The sequence below is a fragment of the Pinus tabuliformis genome, chromosome 8, assembly GCF_031772625.1.
Source record: "Pinus tabuliformis cultivar Carrire ecotype Pingquan chromosome 8, CPIR1, whole genome shotgun sequence".
NCBI lineage: Eukaryota > Viridiplantae > Streptophyta > Pinopsida > Pinales > Pinaceae > Pinus > Pinus tabuliformis.
Genome location: NC_142294.1, coordinates 240868251 through 240890850, shown reverse-complemented (window position 1 = coordinate 240890850; position 22600 = coordinate 240868251). Strand labels below are relative to the sequence as shown.

The window sequence follows — 22600 nt, the reverse complement described above, 5'->3', positions numbered from 1 at the left end:
TCAATGAATGCCTTCAGTTGGGACTCAACCCAGGAAAACTTTTCTTTCGCTTTTCCTTTGGTAATTTTACTCAAAGGCCAAGTGATATGGGAGAATCCCAACATGAACCTCCAATAAATATTTACAAGACCCAAAAATTTGTGAAGCTCTGTTAGAGTGGTCGGGGCTGGCCAATCCCGAATGACATGGATATTAGTTGGATCCACATGCACGCAATGCTCATCTATGATGTAACTCAGATATTGGACCTGGTTCATGCCAAAGGTGCATTTCTCCAAGTTGGCACATAGTTTGTGTTGTCGAACGATTTGAAGGACCTGGTGAATATGTTGCAAGTGCTCTTCCCAACCCTTGTTGAAGATGACGATGTTTTTTAGATAAACCACCATGAATGAGTTGTTGAAGGGCTGCAAGATTTCATCCATTAGCCTCATAAAAGTAGCAGGGGAATTTATCAACCCGAAGGGAATAACTAACCATTCAAAGTGGCTTTCCTAGGATTTGAAGGTGGTCTTCCATATATTTGTGGTCTCTATTGGAACCTAGTGATAGCCAAAATACAGATCGATCTTGCTAAAATAATTGGCCCCCTTGATTTGGTCTAGAAGGACATCAATCTGTGGGATTGGATACCTATTCCTGACAATGATTCTTTTTATTTCCTGATAATCAATGCAAAGCCTCTAGGTCCCATCCTTCTTATGTACAAGTACAATCAGGTTACCCTAAGGCAAGGAACTTGGTTGTACGTGCCCTTATTGTAACAACTCCCGGATTTTCCACTTGATCTCTTCATTTTCCAAAATAGTGCAAGGGTACCCTTGTGGGTGAGGAGAAGATGTCCCTATATTCTCACATGACTATATCCACCTACTTCTACTACATGGAGGAACCCTTCCCGAGGGCCATGGATGTGGCCACGATCTTCCCTTTACTCCATGGGAGGTCGTCAGGGTTTGTGAGGCTGGTCTTTCAAAGGTTCAACTAGTTCAAGCCCCAACTCCTTATACCCTGGCCTCGTTGGGGACATGCAAAGAAAAATAGAAAAAGAGCAGATCGTTATGATAACACTGATCCAGGCTTATACAGGAGCACAACAGAATATAGAAATAAACATAAGAACATAGATGCAATAGGAATAAAACTTTATTTCATTAATATCAAAGAACTGAAATATGCTTACATACATAATGGAAATAAACTAGCTCAGGCAATGGTAGCTTATCTCTGAGAAGAGATGTGGCGTCTACATGCCTCTAAACCGTGTTAAAATTAGGCTTGAAGGCCTATTTATTATTGAGAATCAATTGAAAACCCTAAACATCCAAAAACCTAACCCTAGGAGATGAAGTACCAAAATTATGGGCCCCATTTGGGTAAATTGGTACATCAACTTCCTGGGGTCGTAACTTTGGCATACAATCTTCACTTGACACACACAGTACTCTCTAGAAATATCTATCCGAGGAATACAACTTTCAGCTGCAAAAATCAATCACGGATTCATGTTTGGCCATTTTCCAAAAAAACGTTGTTTAGGGCCTCAAAACGGCTCTGGAAGTTCAGGACTCGGAAAAATTTCAAAAATAGTAAATTGTGCTACAATTAAGGATCAGTTGACCAAGGCTAAATGGTGTTGACTGTGGATGAAAAGGCTTACTAAGCTTGATCATGGTAAACCATAAATATATTAATGTATTTATGTTACAGTAATCTAATAATTTAACATTAATGTGGTCAACTTGTTATGTTGTTACATTAATGTTTCACATGGTTGGTGTTACATTTATGTTCATTCTAATGGTACCTTAATGTTAGAAAAATGGTTTCAGTAATGGTTGAAGAGGGTTGATGAGGTTGACAATTGTTGAAGAGGGTTGACCTAGCACATTGTTGTTGACTTTGTTGTTTATGGTTGACTATGGCTTTTTATTTGTCACATAGTGATATCAAATTATAGTTTTTATGTTTAGTGTTTAAGTATTTTCATATCTAATTATTTATAAAAATAAATAAAAAGAAAAATTTATTTTATTTTACTTTCCTTTGTTTCAACATCAAACTTTATAATTTAGTTACTCTTTATTAATTACTTAACTTTATTTGGTCAAATATTTAACTATAGATGACTATGCTTAATCATGTTAATTATGGTTAACTATTTTTTACCATGGCTACCCAAATTTAAAGATGGGAAAACATGGTTGACCTACTAAATTATGGTTGACCAGGGTTGACCAGGATAACTACTCAATTTGCATTCATCACTTTGTGGCATTGATTTATATTTGACACATAGTGACGTCAACATTGTTTGTCACTAAAATAAAGGTTTTATTTTCCATTTTATTAATTTATATTCATTTTTATCATATCTACATTTCAATTGTATTGTCAACATTGATTTCTCACATTATGACCTGAATGTTGTTATTGTTATACTACAACATGGATATTTCTTTCAGACATTGTAAAGTGATTTTTTGGTCGTCCAAAATATAACATTAATTTGTGTTTGTCAAATTGTGACATCGATATATGTTTTTCACATATCAATTTCAACCTTTATTTGTCACATTATCAAATGTCATTACTGTAATAACTTCAATGTAAAATTATACAATCATAAATTCAATGCAATTATTAAATCATATAAAGCATCACGTCTGTCTATCAAGACATTCAAATATCGTCCCTTTGCATATTTGCATTCATAATAGAAATATAACCTAACATATATGAAATTAAAAAATCAATTTAATGTAACTCAAACATAAGGTTATGACATAAAAGAATAAAGAGAATTCAATTGATAGGAATTGAAGTTAGTAAAATTAGAACAAGGGAAATATAAATAGCATTCATATTTGAATTTTACATAACCATATGAAAGGGACACAATTTATAGTAGAAAGTTTAAAAACAAAATGAAAATTTTATTTCAAAAAATATTTGTGTTTTTACATCATAAAATTCAATTTCCAAAATAAAGTTGTAATGCTTATTTCCATGCAAAACATTAGACAACCTATTCTAAAGTGCAACCAGATTGATGACACCGACATCAATTAACATCAACACTATGTGTGGCCCGTTTCCTCTGTAGTCATTCTCTTCTCAATTTTCTACATGCTTCTTTATCACAAACATATTGTAAATATATGATGATTGATTCATCTCAACTAAAAGTTGCAAGTGATCATAAAAAAGGTGGGTAGGAGATACATTTCTTGTATCAATCTTATTTTTTATGTACCTAAAATAGTTTCAATTGCAGTGATTGCATGGATTACTAACATAAATTTTGAAATGCCTTCATTGTCCATATTTGTATGTCAATGAAATCAAAAATAATTAAAATTAGTTAATATGCTTTGTGTGTGTTAAAAGAAATAAATTAATTTGCACAAATTATAATAACAAATATCAATATAATTCAAGTATGAACACAATATTGTTTCTTCCTCCCTTTTAAATTAAGTTGGAAATATAAAAATAATAGGTTCTCTAATGTGATTTCTCCGAAAATGTTTCAACACATAAGCCAAGTTGGATGCCAGACTAAAGATGGGAGTACATGCATACGAAGGTAATTTGAATATTAATAAATTAATAGCTTGGATAAATGTCATGGATAATTATTTTGATTATGAAGAACTAAATAAGGCAAAGAAGGTGAAATTTTTTGTTACAAGGGTAAAAGGACATGAAACCCTATGGTAGGATGAAGTGCAAGCTAACAGAAAAAGGAAAGGTAAGCCTAAGTTGAGAAGCTGGGACAGAATGGTGTCAAAAATCAAGAACAATTTTCTACCCAATGATTTCCAGCTAAATTTTTTCATACAATTGCAAAACCTTAGACAAAAGTCCATGATAGTAACGGAATATAATGAAAAAATTTATAAGTTGAATATGAGAGCTGGACATATTGAATAGGATGTTGAAAGGTTGTTAGATATATCAATGGCTTAAGGTATGATATTCAAGATGATATTAGTATTTTCACTCTATACACAATTAGGAATACTTATTATGCCACTTTGAAAGATGAAGAGAATATTGCTCGAAAGCAAAGTCAAAGAAATCGAGAAAGGAGCGTTGTGAGAGGCAAAGGATAGTATAGTGGAAGAGGAATAGTCCAAATTGCAAAAGAAGAAGGAAGATCCAACAGTCAATCACCTGGAGGAGATTATTCGAGAGGAATAAAATCATTCTTCAAAGGTAGAGGTCGAGGAAGATATTATCATCCTAGATGTTTCGGATGTGGGAAACCAAGACATATGTCTTGGGAATGTCCCAAGAATGCACCAACATGAAAAAGAGGTGCTCGTGTTGCAAAAGAAAAGAACAAGAATTATAATCCAACCATAATTAAAGAAGTTGCTCAAGCAAGGGAGTTCTTGTCGATGAAAAAAGAGTTGAGCAAAGCATAAAAGGAAGTCAAAGAACTAGCTCAGAGGAGAATGTGCAAGTATGAAGGTAAGTGTTGTAAAGTCATAATTGATAGTGGTGGCACAAGAAACTTAGTCTCCACTAAAATGGTAGAGAAATTAAGTTAGAAGAAAACAACACACCCTCATCCTTACAAAGTTTCATGGTTACAAAAAAAGTCATCAAATCATAGTCAATGAACAATGTAAGATAAATTTTCAGATTGGAAGATACAAGGATGAAATATTATGTGATGTAATGCCTATGGATGTTTGTCATATCTTGTTGGGAAGACCATGTCAATTTGATAGGAGAGTTATCCATGATGGTGGAAGGAACACCTACACACTCGAGAGGGATGGTCACAGGCATACATTATTGCCTTTACAAGATGGAGGAGCTAAAGAAGAAACTAGTCCTAGTGAGTTGTTGATGAGTGGCAAGGAGTTGCTACAAGAGGTCAAAAAGAAGAAATTTGATTTCGCCTTGATTGTGAAACCCAAGGTAATTCTTACTAGCAACAATTTAAATGATTTACCTAAGGAGTTCAAGGATATATTAGATGCTTTTGTTGATATAATCATGGATGAATTACCGAGTAAGCTACCGCCTATTTGAAGCATCACCATCATATAGTCATGATTCAAGAGCAAGTTTATGAAACAAAGCATCCTATAGGATAACACCCAAGGAGAATGAAGAAATCAAAAATCAGGTTCAAGCATTATTGGACAAGGGACTAATCAGGGAGAGTTTAAGCCCTTGTGTTGTACATGTAGTTTTAAGTACAAAGAAGGATGGAGGCTTGAGAATGTGTACTCACTCTAGAGCAATAAATAAGATAATGGTAAGGTATAGATTTTCTTTACCTCGCATAGATGGTTTAATGGATTTTCTAAGTGGTGCAAATTAATTTTCAAAGGTAGATTTGAAAAGTGGATATTATCATATTAGGATGAAAGAGGAAGATGAGTGGAAGACAGCTTTTAAAACCAACAATAATTTGTATAAATGACTTATCATGCTTTTTGGCTTAAAAAATGCACCTAATACCTGCATAATTACTCAAAGATTTTATTCCAAAATTTGTAATTGTTTATTTTACCGTTTTTTAAATTGGTGTTGAAAACGTTGTAGCATGAGAAACTTTTGATAAATCTAGAGAAAAGTTCCTTCATAAAAACATAATTAGTCTATTTTGGTTTTGTAATCTCTCCAAAGGATTAAAAAAGGATCTTTATGACTGGGCTAGTTTTTATAAAAAGTTTATAAAAAAAATTATCCATATATGTGCACCCATAGTAGGTGCATAGTAGAAACAGAACATCAGCAATTTAAATGGACAACAGCAACTAAAAGACGATTTAGATGGTTGAAAAAAAAAAAATAGAAAACTCTATCTCAGCTCTACCATATTTTCATAAACCGTTTCAAGTTAAGTGTGATCCAAGTGGAATGGAAATCGGCGTTGTTTTAAGCTACGGTGATAAACATCTGGCTTATTTCAGTGAGATGTTGAATGAAGAAAAACAAAGTTTTTCTTCTTATGACAAATAATTTTATGCTATAATTCAGCTTTGAATAAATGGAGCCATTACCTCGTCCAAGGGGAATTTGGTTTGTACACTGACAACCATGCTTTGCAATTTATAACCAGACAAGAGAGAAGTTAAATCTTAATCTCACCAAATGGGTAGATTTTATGCAGAATTTTACCTTTGTTATTAAACATATCAGTGGTGGGAATGCTAGCAAAGTTGCACATTCTTTGAAGAAGAGATGTTCAGTTTTGCAGGAATTCCAATTTACTATTTCGGGATTTGAAACGTACAGAGTGGAAATGTTACTCAGACAATCAACTACTTTTCTCGTTAAATTGTACATCTCAAGGAAATGTTAATCAGACTTTCTCCTTAAATTGTAATTCATTTCTAGATACTTGAATACCCATTCTAAACCACTGTACACAAACAATTGTGTTTGAAATTATAAAACGAAACGAATCGAAAGATTTTATGAATCAGTCATTCTGCCATTTAAGTCTCCAAGAAAACATGAGTATATATATATATATATATATATTTAATATGAAAGCCGTTGATATATTGAAAAAATTGCTTGAAAAATGTACAATTGCCCTCTGGAGCATAAACATAATTATTCCAATAGTCTTGACGTTAAGTCAGCTGAAATCAGCGACCCTCAATGCAACATTTCTGAAAGATTTCTGCAACATTAAGTACAGAACATTCCTTGCAATACACAGTTCACTCGTCATCATGGCGGAAGAATGATAGTGAGACTGAAAATGAGACAGTGAATGTTTTCGATGCTGGTGATGGCGGTGATGGTAATGCTAATGGGGGTGGGGAATCGGAATGCTGCAGGTTGGAATGATGGTGTTCACCATGATGGTGGCGGTCGTCGTCGTCGGGATGGCGGCGGGGGTGGTACTTGTGGTCTCCAGAGGATTCAACGCCGCTAAATTGCTCTCCGACTGAGGTAGAGGTATTAGTGCACATGACTTCGTCTACTTTCTTGGAGCTCATGGAGCCGTTTGCACATACTTCATCACGCGGAGATGCGCCAAGGGCAGGCAGCATTGGCCCGGTAGAGGAGTCCTCATGCCCACCAGTTTCCGGCATCGATTTGCCAAAAAAATGGTCAGGCAGCTGCGTTGGCGCGGTTGAGGAGTCCTCTTGCCCACCAATTTCCGGCATCGACTTGCCTAAAGAAAGGGCAAAGAACTCGTGGACGCATTTCCGAAATTCAGAGACGCCGCAATTGGACGATCCGTCGACTGCTGAGGGCTTGAGAAGCGCGGCGACTCCATGAGCGGCAAAGCGGTTGTCGAAATAGAGATTCGGGGAGGAGACGCTTACATTGTTAACCATGTGGGTCTCGGTCTCGCCCTCCTGGTCGCCCGGAGCCAGCAAGGTCGTAAGCCTGATGCTGTGACTCTGGAGAAGCGTATCGAGGCGTGTCCCGTTGGGCACATGGCTGGAAATGTAGTACGACAACTTGGCGTTCACAATGTGATACTTAATGGCGTCCATGTATTCTTGCGACGATTTAGAATGACAACGCAGGGAGTAGAGAGCTTCGTCGGGCGGAGCGAAGAATGTGTATGAACCCCGAGAGGAGAGGAGGGATTGACTGTAAACCCTTTTAAGATCGTTAGCGAAGGCACGGTACCCGGACCTTTTCAGCTCTCTGATCACAGACTGAATCTCGTCCTTTTCCGGATCTAGGTGGTCCTCAGCCAGCGCCGTCATCTGCAAGAACGCAAGTAGCAAGAACAGCAGAAGAAATAGCATCACAGAATGCTTAATCCGCAACAGTAATTCCCTCGACATCGGCATTTTCTGTGAAGTGAAACGGATATCAGGGCTAACTTCTTTGTTTCTCCTTCTTCCTCCTGGATGTAGTTGCAGCAGAGCAAAGAGCGAATGATCAACTGAAAGCAATAACAGAAAAGAATGGCAGACACCGTAGGAATAGGTTCCAATACTATTCGTTTAAAATCTAATTTAAAAGTATTGGGAGGCTTGCTGAATTACGGCCGTTGGAGTAGTTGTGAATGATGTTGACGGAAAACCGTAAGTCGGCCGAATTATCGTTGGTATGGTTGTGAATGACGTTGACGGCGAATCGGTGAATGCTCCTTCTACAGAACTTTCTAGACGTTGCTGCAAAGCTTGTAAATACCAGACAACATTTTATTCATGCATGAAGTGATCATCTTTCTGGGGAACATGGGAGAAGGCGGGTGGACTAGAGTTCCAATGAAACCAGGGGACGACGGTTCCACTGTCCTACAGATGCGTGGAGCTTCGTGAACTGTAGTGATGGTGATTTGGGGTTGTTGCAGCGGATATCTGGACCTTTATTTTCGACACCATTGCCTCCGAAGGTTTGATTTGCTGCATTGCTTATATCGTTATTTGTCACACTGTCGTTGTCTCTGTTTCTTCTTTCTCTATGGTCACTGGCCCTGATACTTGACTCACGCTATAGCGGGGGTTTCCACTCTTATTTGGAATAATGCTCTGTGACTATTGGGTGGTTCGAGCTCAGTGATATAGCATGCTCCATCTGTTCCTCCATGGATTTTATTATATCCTTCACTCGGAAGTTTTCCATATAATGATACTTCTCTGTCTTGCCATATATCTTCTTATCTGCATATACCATTCCCATCGACATCCTTTCTCTAGCCGTCCATATACCTAACTAATCTGAGCTACATTTCTTTGTGTGCTCCGCCTTCCCGGGCAGATGGTTCTTGTCTGCAAACTACCCATTTTATTCCACTCTGGCACCGCTGGATTGACTCCTTCATCATATCACGACTTTGTAAATCATTTGGTTTTCGTTTTTGCAATATCTGGTGGACCTGTCGATGCTGCAGTTGTTGTTGTTGCTGCGAGGATTTTTAATTGCCTCCTTACTGTATCATTGTTTGGGGTTTCGATCACTTGACCAGTCTTGAGTTGGTCTGGTTCTTGTGTTTGGGTGGCTTCATTTTCCAGTTACTGGTAATTGGTAGTTTTCCGAGGTATTTTCGCATTAACTGGCTGGGCGGTACTGTCCCTACTTGAGGTGACTTGCTTGGGCACCACACATTCCTTTTATGACATTCTCATACCTTTTTTAGGCCGACCTGATCACAAACTCATTCTTTTAAGTACTAGGGGAGGGACGCCATTAGGGGAACACCTCCATGTCAACCAGCGACCCCGTTGGCGTACCCTTTTTGCTTACGTCTTTCCCATGTAGCGATGTGTTGCCCACCTACTAATACTGGTTTGGGAGGTATTTGGTGGGGTTTAGGGTTTCATTCCCTCATTACGCTGCGGGTAGTTCATTCCACTGTTCATTTTTGTTTGGGACCATTGCTTGTCTGTTCACTTCGCCGGTTGTTGACCGCGGCTACTCCAATGGCGGTGACTGCCATCACTATTTTCCGTCATGCGAGTAGTGGCTTCGCAGTGTCAGGTGGTGTTTATTGTTCAGCTAAGGTGGTTGTTCCTCAGCTCGCGGCGTTGTATTCGTCTGTTTCGTGTTGTTTTTCTGCCTGGTTTTTCTTCCCCGTCTGGTGGTATGGCCTTGTTCTTTGTCTGCGTTTATCCCTGTGGCTAATTACGCTCAGCTCAATGTTGGAGATGGTCGTTTTGCGCTCCAAACGGATTTTTCAGGTTTGTGGTAGAAGAATTTAGCTGCAGTTTCATTGTTTAGCTTATTTTTGGTCTCTATCTAACAATTTTGATGTTGTTTTGCAGGTTTTTGCAGGTTGTTGCAGTCTGAGCTATTGTTTGAGCATCTAGGGTTCCTATGGCTTTCTAGCATGGAGAAAAAAGGTAGGACACTGTCCTACCAGTCACATTTATTGTGTTTTTTAACACATTTAACATACATTGGAAAATTGTGACATTGTTTACCTATTTGTATGTGTTTACCTATTTGTGTGTTTAACTGTGTAGGTTTAGGGTAATTATTGAATTTTGGGTTGTGGATTTAACCTACATTGGAAAATTGTGCCATTGTTTATCTGTTTCTATGTGTTTCTCTGTCTATATGTGTTTAATTGTGTGGGTTTAGGGTAATTATTGAGTTTTGGGTTGTGGGTTTAACCTACATTGGAAAATTGTGCCATTGTTTACCTGTTTGTATGTGTTTACCTGTCTGTATGTGTTTAACTGTGTGGGTTTAGGGTAATTATTGAGTTTTGGGTTGTGGGTTTAACCTACATTGGAAAATTGTGCCATTGTTTACCTGTTTGTATGTGTTTACCTATCTGTATGTGTTTACCTATCTGTATGTGTTTAACTGTGTGGGTTTAGGGTAATTATTGAGTTTTGGGTTGTGGGTTTAGGGTAATTATTGAGTTTTGGGTTGTGGGTTTAACCTACATTGGAAAATTGTGTCGTTGTTTACGTGTTTGTATGTGTTTAACTGTGTGGGTTTATGGTAATTATTGAGTTTTGGGTTATGGGTTTGACCTACATTGGAAAATTGTGCCATTGTTTACCTGTTTGTATGTGTTTACCTGTCTGTATGTGTTTACCTGTGTGGGTTTAGGGTAATTATTGAGTTTTGGTTGTTCTTGGTTGTTCTATGTGTTTACGCTATGCTTGGTTGTGCTCATTCAATCAGCTATGCTCATTCAGTTGGCTAGGGTTTATGCAAAATTTACTGAAAAATGCTTAAATTTTCAACTGTTTGTTTTCAGCTGTAAATATTAGGTATAAGTCCTGTCATAGTGAACTCAAGAATATTTCCAATTTCTGAATTAATTTTGTATATAAACTTCCAATATTGGAGAGTAATTTTCTTTAAAATTAATGTTCAGATGTGATATTATTCAGAGCCTCTTGTGATAAATTTAGGATAGTATATGTTAATTCTTGTGTGATTTGGTGGTTTTGGGAATGTCCCATTTTTTGTCATGGATGGAAAAAAGGTGTTTTCATTTTTGGGGTTGTGCTTCTCTTCTAGGGATGTGATGTGCTTATTTATGGGTGAATTCACAAGTATACTGAGAGCATAGGATTGACTGGAAAGGGCAGAGTGAGCACTGTTGTTATGGAACAATATTCCCTTAATTTTTTGTTTGTGCATATAATAGACTGCCTCTTTATATGCATGGGAAGTTTCATGCATTTGGAAGAACTCTTTGGGAATGTGGAAGGGGTGTCTGAATTGAATTGAGATTGTATTTGAGGTAGTATCGACCCTTACCAAAGTGATAAGTTTTTATCTGTAGTACAATGTATACCACCCTTGAGGCGGATCTGATATAAATTATTGGTCTGATCATGTGTGTGATTTATATATTATATCATATTCTTATCTCGACTCTTTGCACTCAACGAAAAATCTAATGTGTTTTTTGCAAAAATTTCATGAGTTTGTGGCTCTGTGCAAGTGAAAGGATACTGAGTAAGGTACATGGAAGCCTATTTTTTCTCATCTATGGTGGGGATTTACTTCTTCTATAATCATCACTAGGACTTTTATATGTTGTCATAGATAGTGGAAATGCATGGGATGTTGGTGTTGTTGAACTAGTTCACTACTATATATTTCTACACATATGAATGTGGAGCTTCCCTAGTTTCGATCCCTGAAAGGTCCAGACAAGCAAAAGGTGACAAAGCTTATGGCTAGAAATTTCGAATTCATTGTTTGATGGTATTTTCCTACTCTTGTAGGTCTTGAGTTTGGAAAATATGCCCTAAAGAATTAAAATCCCATGTGTAGGTTAGAGGTGATAAACTAGAACAAGGTTTTGTTTCATTTTTGTATTCAATGTGTGGAGGAAGTTGAGGTACAGAGGATGCACAATGAAAGCTTCACCTAGACATAAGAATCATGTTTGAACACTTAATAATTGACTTACCATCTAGAATTCTTATATACGTAAATATAATTAGAAAGATAATGTTAAGAATATTGATTGAATTATATCGATGACCCTATTAATCATGAACAACCTCCAACTATAAATGATACATCCCTTTTTAGTAAATGTTGAACTGGTAAGTTCTACAACTGTTTCCATTGTTTTTTTTTTGTGAAATATGGGGAGAGTAATGACATTTGAGTTCTTGATCTTTTTTGTCCTTTTGTACAGGAAAATTTCTCCCTCTAATCATTGCCTTACTCAAGGAAATGCACTTGATTTATGGCACAATGATTGAAGATATAGGAGCCATAATGTACAAACTATAGAATGGGTTTTTCATGATGCCCTCATTAGTTTTAATAATGATTCTTAATATTTAATAGAGAGAGAATAGGGTCACCTGCAAGAAGCCAATTATCTCCCCCATGGCCTATGGGGAAATTTTGTATGTTTAATATTGGGGTGAACATAGTTTAGCCAAGGTAATCTACAACTCTTGCCACAACACTTAAGACCATGGAAAAAAAAAAAAAACAAACTTCTCATCTTATTTACCATCATAACACAAGGCTACATATCTATCAATAACACTATTAGTACTTAATTATCATTCACCTACTTTTATCTGAATATTTGTTTAAGACTGTTAATTTTGTAGATCTGTGTTCATAGATGAATAATAGTAGTTGACTCTTCTTCACATATTGGTTACTTCTTTAGTCTTAAGAAGCCCACAATAGATTTTGGCTCTTCTAGCATGGTTGGGAAAAGAAAGCAATGCCTTGTACTTTGATGTTTTTCTTTTTGTGATTTTGCATTGAAAATGCATTGTTTGTTGTTGCAAAAAAATCCAAGCCTTACAACTTTTTCAATTACAAACATTTCAAGAATCCACACCTAACATGGTTGGTTTTGTTACTATACTTAATATGTTGATTACTTGGAATCTATTATTGTAGCATTTCTTATTGTGTTGTATTTTTGTAGGCATTGAGTGGTGGCTAATTAGAATCATGTCCAATCATGAGACATTTTAATTTTTTCATTGTGGGAGTTTGAAATGATTTTTACAAGCCTTGAATACATGTACTACATGCAGGATATAGAAAAGTTGGTTTAACAATTTGAATTCCCAAATCTAGGTTGTTATATTCTGGTGGTAGCCCATGGATTAACAATTAAAATCACTCATCTTTAAGGTAAAATGTGGTTATGGTTTTTGCTTAATTGAATTTATTTTTAGAAGTGTGAAGAGCATGATCAAACAGGGATTATGTATAATATGTATTGGAGCCCTAATTCCAGATCATCATCCTTCCAGATCATAATTCCAATTCAAATTCAATTTAACTGCATGGATCATCATAATTCCATATCATAATTCCAATTCAAATTCAATTTAACTACATGGATCATCATAATTCCATATCATAATTCCAATTCAAATTCAATTTAGTTTATAGTTTAGCTTCTACTATGAAACCAATCAACATATTGCATCCTTACAAAATTCACATTGGAATGAATAGGTCCCAAACAGAAATGAACGTTGGAATGAACTACCCGCAGCGTAATCACTGAATGAAACCCTAAACCCCACCAAATACCTGCTGAACCGGTTTTAATAGGTGGGAAACACGTCACTGCATGCACGGGACAGGTGTCGTTACAAAATTCACATTGCAATAGCGGTTACAAAAATTAATTCATGCCACCCCTATGCTTGATGGCATCCATTTCTTGCATTGCCTAGAATTGTTGAGTCTCCTACATGACCCAAGTATGGTGGACTACCCAAGATTGGTTGATTAGGATGTGCCTGAATGTTACCATATCCTTGACTCCTATTTGCTCCTTGTAGCCATGGAGGGACTGAGTAACCCAAGTTTCCACTTGTGTTACTAACTCCAACACTGGGTGTAGGTGCCATATAAACACATTTTGCATTTAAACCTACACTGGTAGGGGTATATGAGGTGGGAAGAACACCTGGCTGATAGCAGGGGACTTGGATGTTAATCGACTCTTGGTATGATGGTGTGTGCTTTGCAATGTGGTCCAACATATTGGACATCATCCTATTTACCTCAAACTGGCTTGGACCATAGACTTATGTGCTTGTCACCCCTCCTCTTTCCAACACTTCTTGAACCTTTCTTGCCTCCCTCTCTTTCCTTGCCAATTGTTTTTGATGTTCCTTATCTTCCCTTGCTTTTTGTCTTTCCATCCTTTCCTTTGTTCGAGCTTTTGCTGCTGCAATCCTTGCAGCTCTCTTGTCCTTGGCCAACTCCTTCTTTCTCTTTTTAGTTTCCTGAATTTCATTTTTTTACGTTCAAACTCAAATAATAAATTCATATAATCTTCAAATGTGAGAAACTGTGAACTCCGCCCCAAACGAAGACAATATGAAGTTAAGTTCCTTGATGAGGCCTTCACTCTCTCTACTAGTAGCTTTAGGAATGCACTAAGTAATTTGGGATTTTCCCCTTGCTCCCTAGGATATGACACTTGGCTTTCAGCCTATGGCACAGCTGATTGGCCCCCATTATCTTCTTCAGGTACCTCATGTTGAACAGGCTCCTCTTCCAATGAACCATTGTCCACAAAATAATGAACAAGTTTGGTGTTCAACTCTGATGGTTGTGAAGGCATGTCCATGCTTTCCTCATTGGTGGTAGACACATTATGTGGGTTGATATTCATCATGGCCTCTACCAACCATGAAGGTGGGCTTACCTGGGTTGGCATGCTCAATTGTTCATTGTTTAATCATGTTGCATTATCATTTGAAATCAAGTTTGCATTTTCATTCACTTCATCAACTGCCTCATATGGAATATCACATGCAGAATTGGCATGTGGTTCAGTAGGTGTGATAGCCTCCATGACATTGACAGTTGGTTCATGATTGAACTGTGTCTCATTCACTTGTTCATCATCATCACCACATAAGTGCCCTTCATAAAGGGACATTATACCTTCAGCAGCAGCAACATCTTCTTGGGCATCAACATGGTCTTGTAAGTTCTCTGCTTCTTGACCTTCCACATAAAATGCTTGGCTACAACAAGTATCATGCACGAGAGCATCAACATTAAGTGGCCATATACCAGTCCTCCTAAATCCAGCCTTGATATTAGAAGGTGTGAGAGCCCTTTTTAATGCTTTACTTGCAAGCTCATCTAGCTCAAACCTCTTTACTTCCACCCCTGGATTCTTTGCCATCCACGAAGCTCACTCGATCTTGAAATAATTCTTGAAAGGCCCAAACATGTTGACATCAAGGGGTTGCAATCTGTGAGTGGTATGAGCCAGTAATGTTAACAGGTCAATGCCAAAATTGTTGGCCTCCTCAATTATTTGCAAAGCCATGTGGCTTCCATGGCCATCTAAAATCAGTGGGTGTCCGTTTTCAGGTGAGACAGCACCTGGTACAGATGCAGCAAAATGACAAAGCCAATTCAGGAATAGTTCCCTGGTAATCCATGCATGGGGATGTGCTGCCATGCACGCACCTAGTTCACAATTCTGTATATAGTTTTTTAGTTGTGTTTTACCTTTGAATAGGTAAAATCCTGGGATTGAAGAACCAATTGCATTGACATAAGAAAGTATAGTGATCCACTCCCTGCTCTTAGGCAAAATATTAGGCACATTTTTGCTCCCTCTTTTGGCAATTACCCGCATACCACAATTCCTTCCTGCCTATAAGCCAGTTTCATCACAGTTCCATATATGGTCTAGGGCATATGGTTGTTGCTCATATGCAGTAGAAAGAGTGTTATAGAACTTGGACACAATTGCAAGGCGTAGATTTAAAGCCCTATCTCTGTCAACGCCCTCAGTTGTACGTAGAACAAGGTCTAGATGCCTTTTTTTAAATCCACTCCACCATGATTTACCCACGATTTACCAGGAAACCCATCTTTGAAGGGGTTTGGCCTCCCCTGACATATTTGAGCTATTGTGGATTTCAATTGTATAATCTCTAACCCATGTCCCAATTGGGCCATCTCCTTACACCACTCAACCACCTTGGCCTCCTCCTCTTCAGTCATAACTGTAATATGCCCTCTACGCTTCGTATTAGTCAGCCCATTTATCCAATAATGTATGTTAGAGGAAGAAATACCATGTTTTTTTCCAGAGGCACAGATTGAATATCAATTAAATTCGATGTCATCAATTGTAGCCTACATGTATTGCTTTGTCCAGCCTCTGATGGCACTGATTTTCTTTGTTGAACTTGCACCCTGCACTGTGGTTGAAGGCGGCTCTATGGTTGATGGTGGGATAGCATGATCTGCATCCACAATGCCCTTTTCAATGACACTGCTGGGTGCATTGTGAGCATTAACATCACCCCCTCTATCCTCATCTGATGAAGTGGACCACAGTTGGGCCCCCCTCGCCCCTCGCCTCCTCCTGTTCCTTGTACGATCTGCAACAGAAACTCTTCGCATGGTTGCAACAACCTGCAAAGTGACCACCAAATTCTGATTTTAAAAAACTGTAAGTGTCTAGTAATAACTGGTAAATGAATCACACAACCAACTGCAACATTAGGTGCAAAGTGATTTATAATTTGCAAGAAACTAGAGCCCTGCTTTCCAATGCAAAAGAACCTTCTATTAACTCAATGAGAGGCACTATTATGTTGATTTGGCTATCTTTTGACATGACTTGACTTGGTTTGGACCTTTGTATGTGAGCTCCCAAAGTCATGTGTGCATCCATAGCTCAATGATGGTTTTCTTAGCACATTCACACTTTGTGTGGAGAGAGAGCACTACACCTTTGGACCAATTGATGATCATGATGTAGCCTTCAAAGGGGTTACATGCATAATTGAAATTGGCTTGATCATGATCTATCAACACAATTTTATTGATTCATTTACCACATCTAAAGGTCATTGTTGAGCATTTAAAATATATCCATTGCTTAGGCATTTTACCTTGTACAATTGTTGAGCATTTAAAATATATCCATTGCTCAAGCGTTTTACCTTGTACCATGTTGGGTTCTTGATTTTTCCAAGTCTCTTTTATGTTTTATTTCTAATAGAAATCGTAGTGGAGACCCACACATGAAGGTAAACTTTGTGTGAGACAATAAGTGTATTTTTGGCAGTATTTCAGATATTACAGAGAATTACATGCGCATTAGATTTGAAAGATCATTCCTTCATGGAGGGATGCTAATGACTAGGCACAATAACTCTATTTTCTATTATAGTAGTCTGATATTGAGTTGCAGGGTCAGATTTGATGTACGTTGTAATGGCTTTAGTAAATCAGTAATGAAATTGGTTGTAATGGCTTTAGTACCTGAGGCTATTTGTCTTTCCTCTTTGAAAGGATATTCTTTGCTATTATAGTAGTCTGATATTGAGTTGCAGGGTCAGATTTGAGGTTATAGTGGCAATGAAATTGGTTTCTAAATCAGTAATGAAATTGGTTGTAATGGCTTTAATTTACCTTTGTTTCTCAACATAAATAACATTATTCATTATTCAACAAAAATGGTAACATTATTCAACAAAAACATACATGTATGTCTCCAGCAACTGATGAATAGAGTGAATGTAACACTATGCACACACTCAGTTTGTATGTTTCCAACAACTTCTGAAACTTCTGAATAGAATGAATGTAACAGTGTTTGAACACTTTGATTGCATATCTCCAATAGCTGATGAATAGAATGAATGTCTGAAATGAAAATGAGTAAGAGTTGATGTTTTATAGTTTTTTCATATAGAATTTAATTGGTAGGGAAGTTTGGCATGGATTTCCATCTCCCAAATTCAAATGTGTGGCCTGGATTGATTTGTACATGATCAAATGGTTGATAATCTTTGAAGGTTGATCCATGTGATTTCCTGTTTTTAATTCCTGAATTGAAAAGTCTAGTGTGTTGGTGACATTTATTGAGAATGTTGAGAATGTTGAGAATTGTGTGTTGAGTATTGAATGTTTTCATTTATTGTCTTTAATCCTGAATGGAATGTTGTCATTTATTGTCTTTAATAGGTTGAATGGTTAAATACACATGTACATATGGCTGACACACATTTCACCTATTCTTATGCAGGTATTACTGAGCAATGGGATGTGTTGCTCCAGTGGAAATATGTAGGTGATTGTTTGATGGGATAGGTGTACTCCTGAATAGAATTCAATGGAATGTTTTGTAGTGCATTTTGCCTTATTTAGTAATTCAGAGCTAGAGATATTTGGGACATTATGTCTTGTCAATATGTGATGTTAAGGTTTGGTATTTGACACTTGTTGGCCCAATCAATATGTGGGCCCATTTTGGACTAAATTATATAACTTATATAACTTAATATAAAGTATTTATGTACAAATTTTTGATGATTTATGAATATTTTTTTATGGTTGTGTGGGACCAGTACTATAACTAGTATTGGTACCTGCACAACAATAGAAGGCTCTCCCCTACCTGGGTACCTTCCTATTTTAGCCTAGACGTTTGATGGTACTTCTCATTAATTGAGCTTTATGCGGGTGTTACTTCTGAGGGTCCAATCCATCGTTTTTTGCACACTGTGGATCCCTAGATATCTGTCAGGGATTCTCTAATTATTCCCCATTTATTTCCATGCTACCACCTGAGCTTTATTCAATTCGCATTTACTACCTCATCTATCGATAGACCTGGACTCTCCACATGTGTGCATGCACCTGCTAGCATCTGACACCTCTGCTCACGAAGCTTTCATCCGAGCCATGATGGATGCGGGGCATCCTTCGGGCGGCGAGGTCCTTTGATCTTCAAAATCTGGCACACATCTCAACCTTCCAATATCTCACTAGATGGCACACATGCGGACTTGCATTTGCATGCACATCCCCACGAGGTATATGGTCGGAGAACCAAAAATCAACAATGTTCTCTCTGTATCTCATCTTCGATCCCTGCTCTGGCTTTCGACCATGATGTTATCATAGATCGAGTTATCAGACTACAGAAACGTGCACTGGTTGGTAAGTGGCATTTCGCCAAGTTGAATGAAGCGGATATGCGGATTTGGGTGGCATCGAAGTGGAAAACACTGTTGGGATACATGCCAACAGTGGTGCGATTGTTAAACGACTGGTATAGCTTTCACTTTCTCAGCCAAGAGGATCTTCTCAAGATCAAATCCATTCCCTGGATCAATGGACAGAGCTTCTTGTCGCTTCACTCATGGTACATAGGGTTCAATCCCCTAAAAAATACCCCGCAGAACAAGCTAATTTGGGTCAAGCTGCCCGGCTTACCCTTGGAATTCTGGTTGAAACAGGTTTTCAAGGACATTGGCAACGCTATTGGCACATTTGTATATATTGATCCGAGATGTTTGGGCACACAGGAAAAAAATGTTGCTTGGATTCTTATTGAAAATGAATACAGGGGCAGCTTCCTGAATCACATTGAAATCATTTGGGTGACACACACTTGGCTCGGTGGCTCGACTTCTGGGGGGTTCCTTTCCGGTGTATCTACTGCCATCATACCGGACATCTCATGGCTCATTGTCCTCGGCGGCAGGGTGGCAGACATAATTCACATCGTCAGCAACATCATATGCCGGGTAAGAATATTTCTCTTCCTATTGTTTCTCCTTGTAGCTAGTCTGAAACCCCCCCCCTTCCAACCATAGCCCACGTCATCCTATGGGAACCTCACACCCACTCCATAATTCTCATACACTTGATAATCTTCTCTTATCTGCTCATCATCATATCTCTAACTCTCCCCGATCCTCATATGAGCTAGGCATTCCCCTGGAAGTTCCCACCTCACCACAACCCCCAGACAGCTACCTAAGGCACTCTTTCTTCATGCCTTCTCTCAGAGTTTACATCAAAAACACTAAAACTTGCTCCCTACAAGACTTGTTCAAGAGAATTAAAAAGATAGAATATATAGTTAATGATAATGGTGATGAATAAAGGCCCTCTTCTTCCTTTATATGGTATAGTTGAATGAGACCAACATACAACATGGATTTGGGTATATACAAACAATCAACAACGGAAACCTCACATGGAGTGCTATACAATAAAAGAATGACAATTTTCAAGCTAGGTCTTTTACAAGACCCCAAGGTGATTTTCCCTCCAAGCATGATCCCCCTTGAGGCTCAATTTCACCTCTCCAAGATGTTGTGTTATCCAACAAGTTGTCAGTCCAATGCTCCCTCTTCCATGGTGGTTCATTATCCGAGCGTTGTCATGCAAGGCGTTCCTTCTCAGGTGGTGTACCATATGTCCTCTTGTTCCCAATGCTCCTCAACATGTGTATTGATGTGGTTACTATGCTCTAATGGTTTTGCTCGACATATATGTTTAGGTCCATAACCAACCTCCATTAAGCATGCTATTCAACCTAAGCATCCTCAATTCAAGTGTCCAACCTCCAAAGTGTATGTCACATGATCCTACGTTACTATTGCTAGATTCCCTCCTTCAATATCTTAGTGATCCTCCTAAGTAGAATTCACTCCTAATTAACAAATCAACTCCCCACTTTATGTTCACCCAATGAGTCAGTCATCATGAAAATTAGGAAAACAACCTTGAAGTTAAGGGAAACATGTTATCGTTGTAACCAAGGTCAAACATCTACCCAAAATATTTCATCCCTATGTCCATGAAGCAAAGCCAAAGGACTAGAAGACATAACACTCTTCTAGCTTGGTGAATTATTTTTTGGAGAAAACCCAAAAGCTAATAGATAGATCTATAAATGCCATTACCAAAACACATAGGTTATACTATACTTCCCAATGATTACTTATGACTAGAATGTAATATGACAAGCATAATGCTCAACATATGAATTTAGAATGAAGAGAAAAGTTCATAAATAAAAATATGGCATTACCATTATCACATTGAACACAAGATATACCCTAGGAAATTCAATGTGAGGAACTTTGTAAACAAACAAGGAATTTGCCTTGCTCTTTTCATGATAGATATATAATGCAAGATACAAAGAAATATCTACTCAATATGGAGTTACAATAAACAACATGTGTTGAATTGTCGGTACATGTTATTCTTTCTATGTTCTACTAAACTGCTCCCCTTTTATGCTCAACTATGAAACAATAAACCATTACAATATGAACAAGATGACTTCATTTTCTCATGAACATCCTTGACATCCATCTAGGGTTAGGATTTTTACATGTCCCAACTCTTGACCAAGGATAGGGTTTTGGATGCTTTAAAATATTTTGAAACTCCACATATGTTAGTAGTAAGAGCCAACATGGCATCCACTTGGCACTACAATGGTCAAATCATATGTCAACTTGTTAGAAGCATAAATTCTTCATATATATTGTGATTGAGGTGATCTTTGGACCATTAGAAAACTCTCAATGAATATAACAAAGTTGGGGTATTTGAATTATTATAAATTTTGTCCTAAAAATATTTATTTAATGCACAAACAAATTTCAAAACTTTAAATCACCAAACCAAAACAAAAAAAAAAAAAACCCATTATATGGAAAATACAACGAAAAAATCTATACTATAAAATTCCACATAACATAACATATTTGTGTATGTAATATATGATAAAAACCTAAAACTACACATTCCATATAATAATTATCCTTTCTTGTTATCATCATCTATATATAAACAAGTGTTGCATGAAGCCTAGTCCGTGCAGAGTAAGTTTGAATATCAATGTATGCTAACTTGTGATTGTTTAAGAATTTTTTAAAAGAATTGTTTTGAAATTGTTTAGTAAATTTAAAACAAAATACTAGAGACAAAAATTTGAATGGTAGAAATTGTGAAGTCTCTAAAGCTTAGAGAAATGATATTAATGTTAGACAATATTTTTCATAGCTATAGTCTATATGTTATATGTTTTGGATTGGTTTTCAACATATTTTTTGGTCTAATTTGCCCATAATTCAACAAGGATTTATTGGAATCACAAGTTTCAGTTTTGAACTTTCCACAATATGAGTTCCCTAGGGGTTTTTCAGGGTGTTGAATCCATGTACGTTGTCAAAAGCCCATTTTAAATCAAATATCAAGATTTAGCCAAAAAAAAATTATTTGATTCTGGCAACAACAAAAAAATTGACAGATTCTAGCCAAAAATTTCAAAAACTTATAATGTTTAGACTGTTGAAAATAGCATCAAGAAAAATCCTAATTTAATTTGTCCTTGAATTAAATTGGGAATAAAATTGCAATTCCACATATCATGAAAACTTGTAATAGTTAACTAAGTTAATTTGACTTAGTTGGATCAGTTAATTTGAGTTGAGGGTCTAACTAGAGTCATGTAGAGTGTCTCCTACAATTAGGAGCACTAGTTTAGTTTATTTTTACTTGTAATTATTTAATTCAGTCTAACTGAGTTAAATTCAGTTAAACTAGTTCAAACTGATGGAGGAATTAGTGGAAGATCCAGTAGTGGGGTGTAACCAACACTGCTCAACCAGTGAACTGAAGATTCACTCATAATTAACTCATGCATGTCAGATCAGAGAAAGACCCAGTTGAGATTGGAGTTTAGGGACAGTGTACTATCAGTTGTATAATCATCTGAATTATACAGGTGGTGCATGCAATCAGAGGAAGGCCTATGATGGATTGCGCAGTTATGGATGAGGAATTTCCCAATTAAATATGGGTTAATTCCCTAGGAAACTGCGCAAGGAAATAGGAGCTTGGCAAGAAAAATATTTGGCTAAGTATTGGCTGGAGCTTG

The 22600-nt window shown here is 37.2% G+C and overlaps 1 protein-coding gene across 1 annotated transcript in view; it reads left to right on the top strand.

Annotated features, from left to right (window-relative positions):
- The window catches only part of LOC149235036 (uncharacterized), a 30467-nt gene extending 25418 nt beyond the window's left edge, over nt 1-5049 (top strand). Inside the window, exon 5 of the mRNA XM_089368439.1 lies at nt 4654-5049. Coding sequence (XP_089224565.1) covers nt 4654-5049 — 396 coding nt within the window. The remainder of the gene's footprint in view (nt 1-4653) is intronic.
- The last annotated feature ends 17551 nt before the right edge of the window (nt 5050-22600 follow it).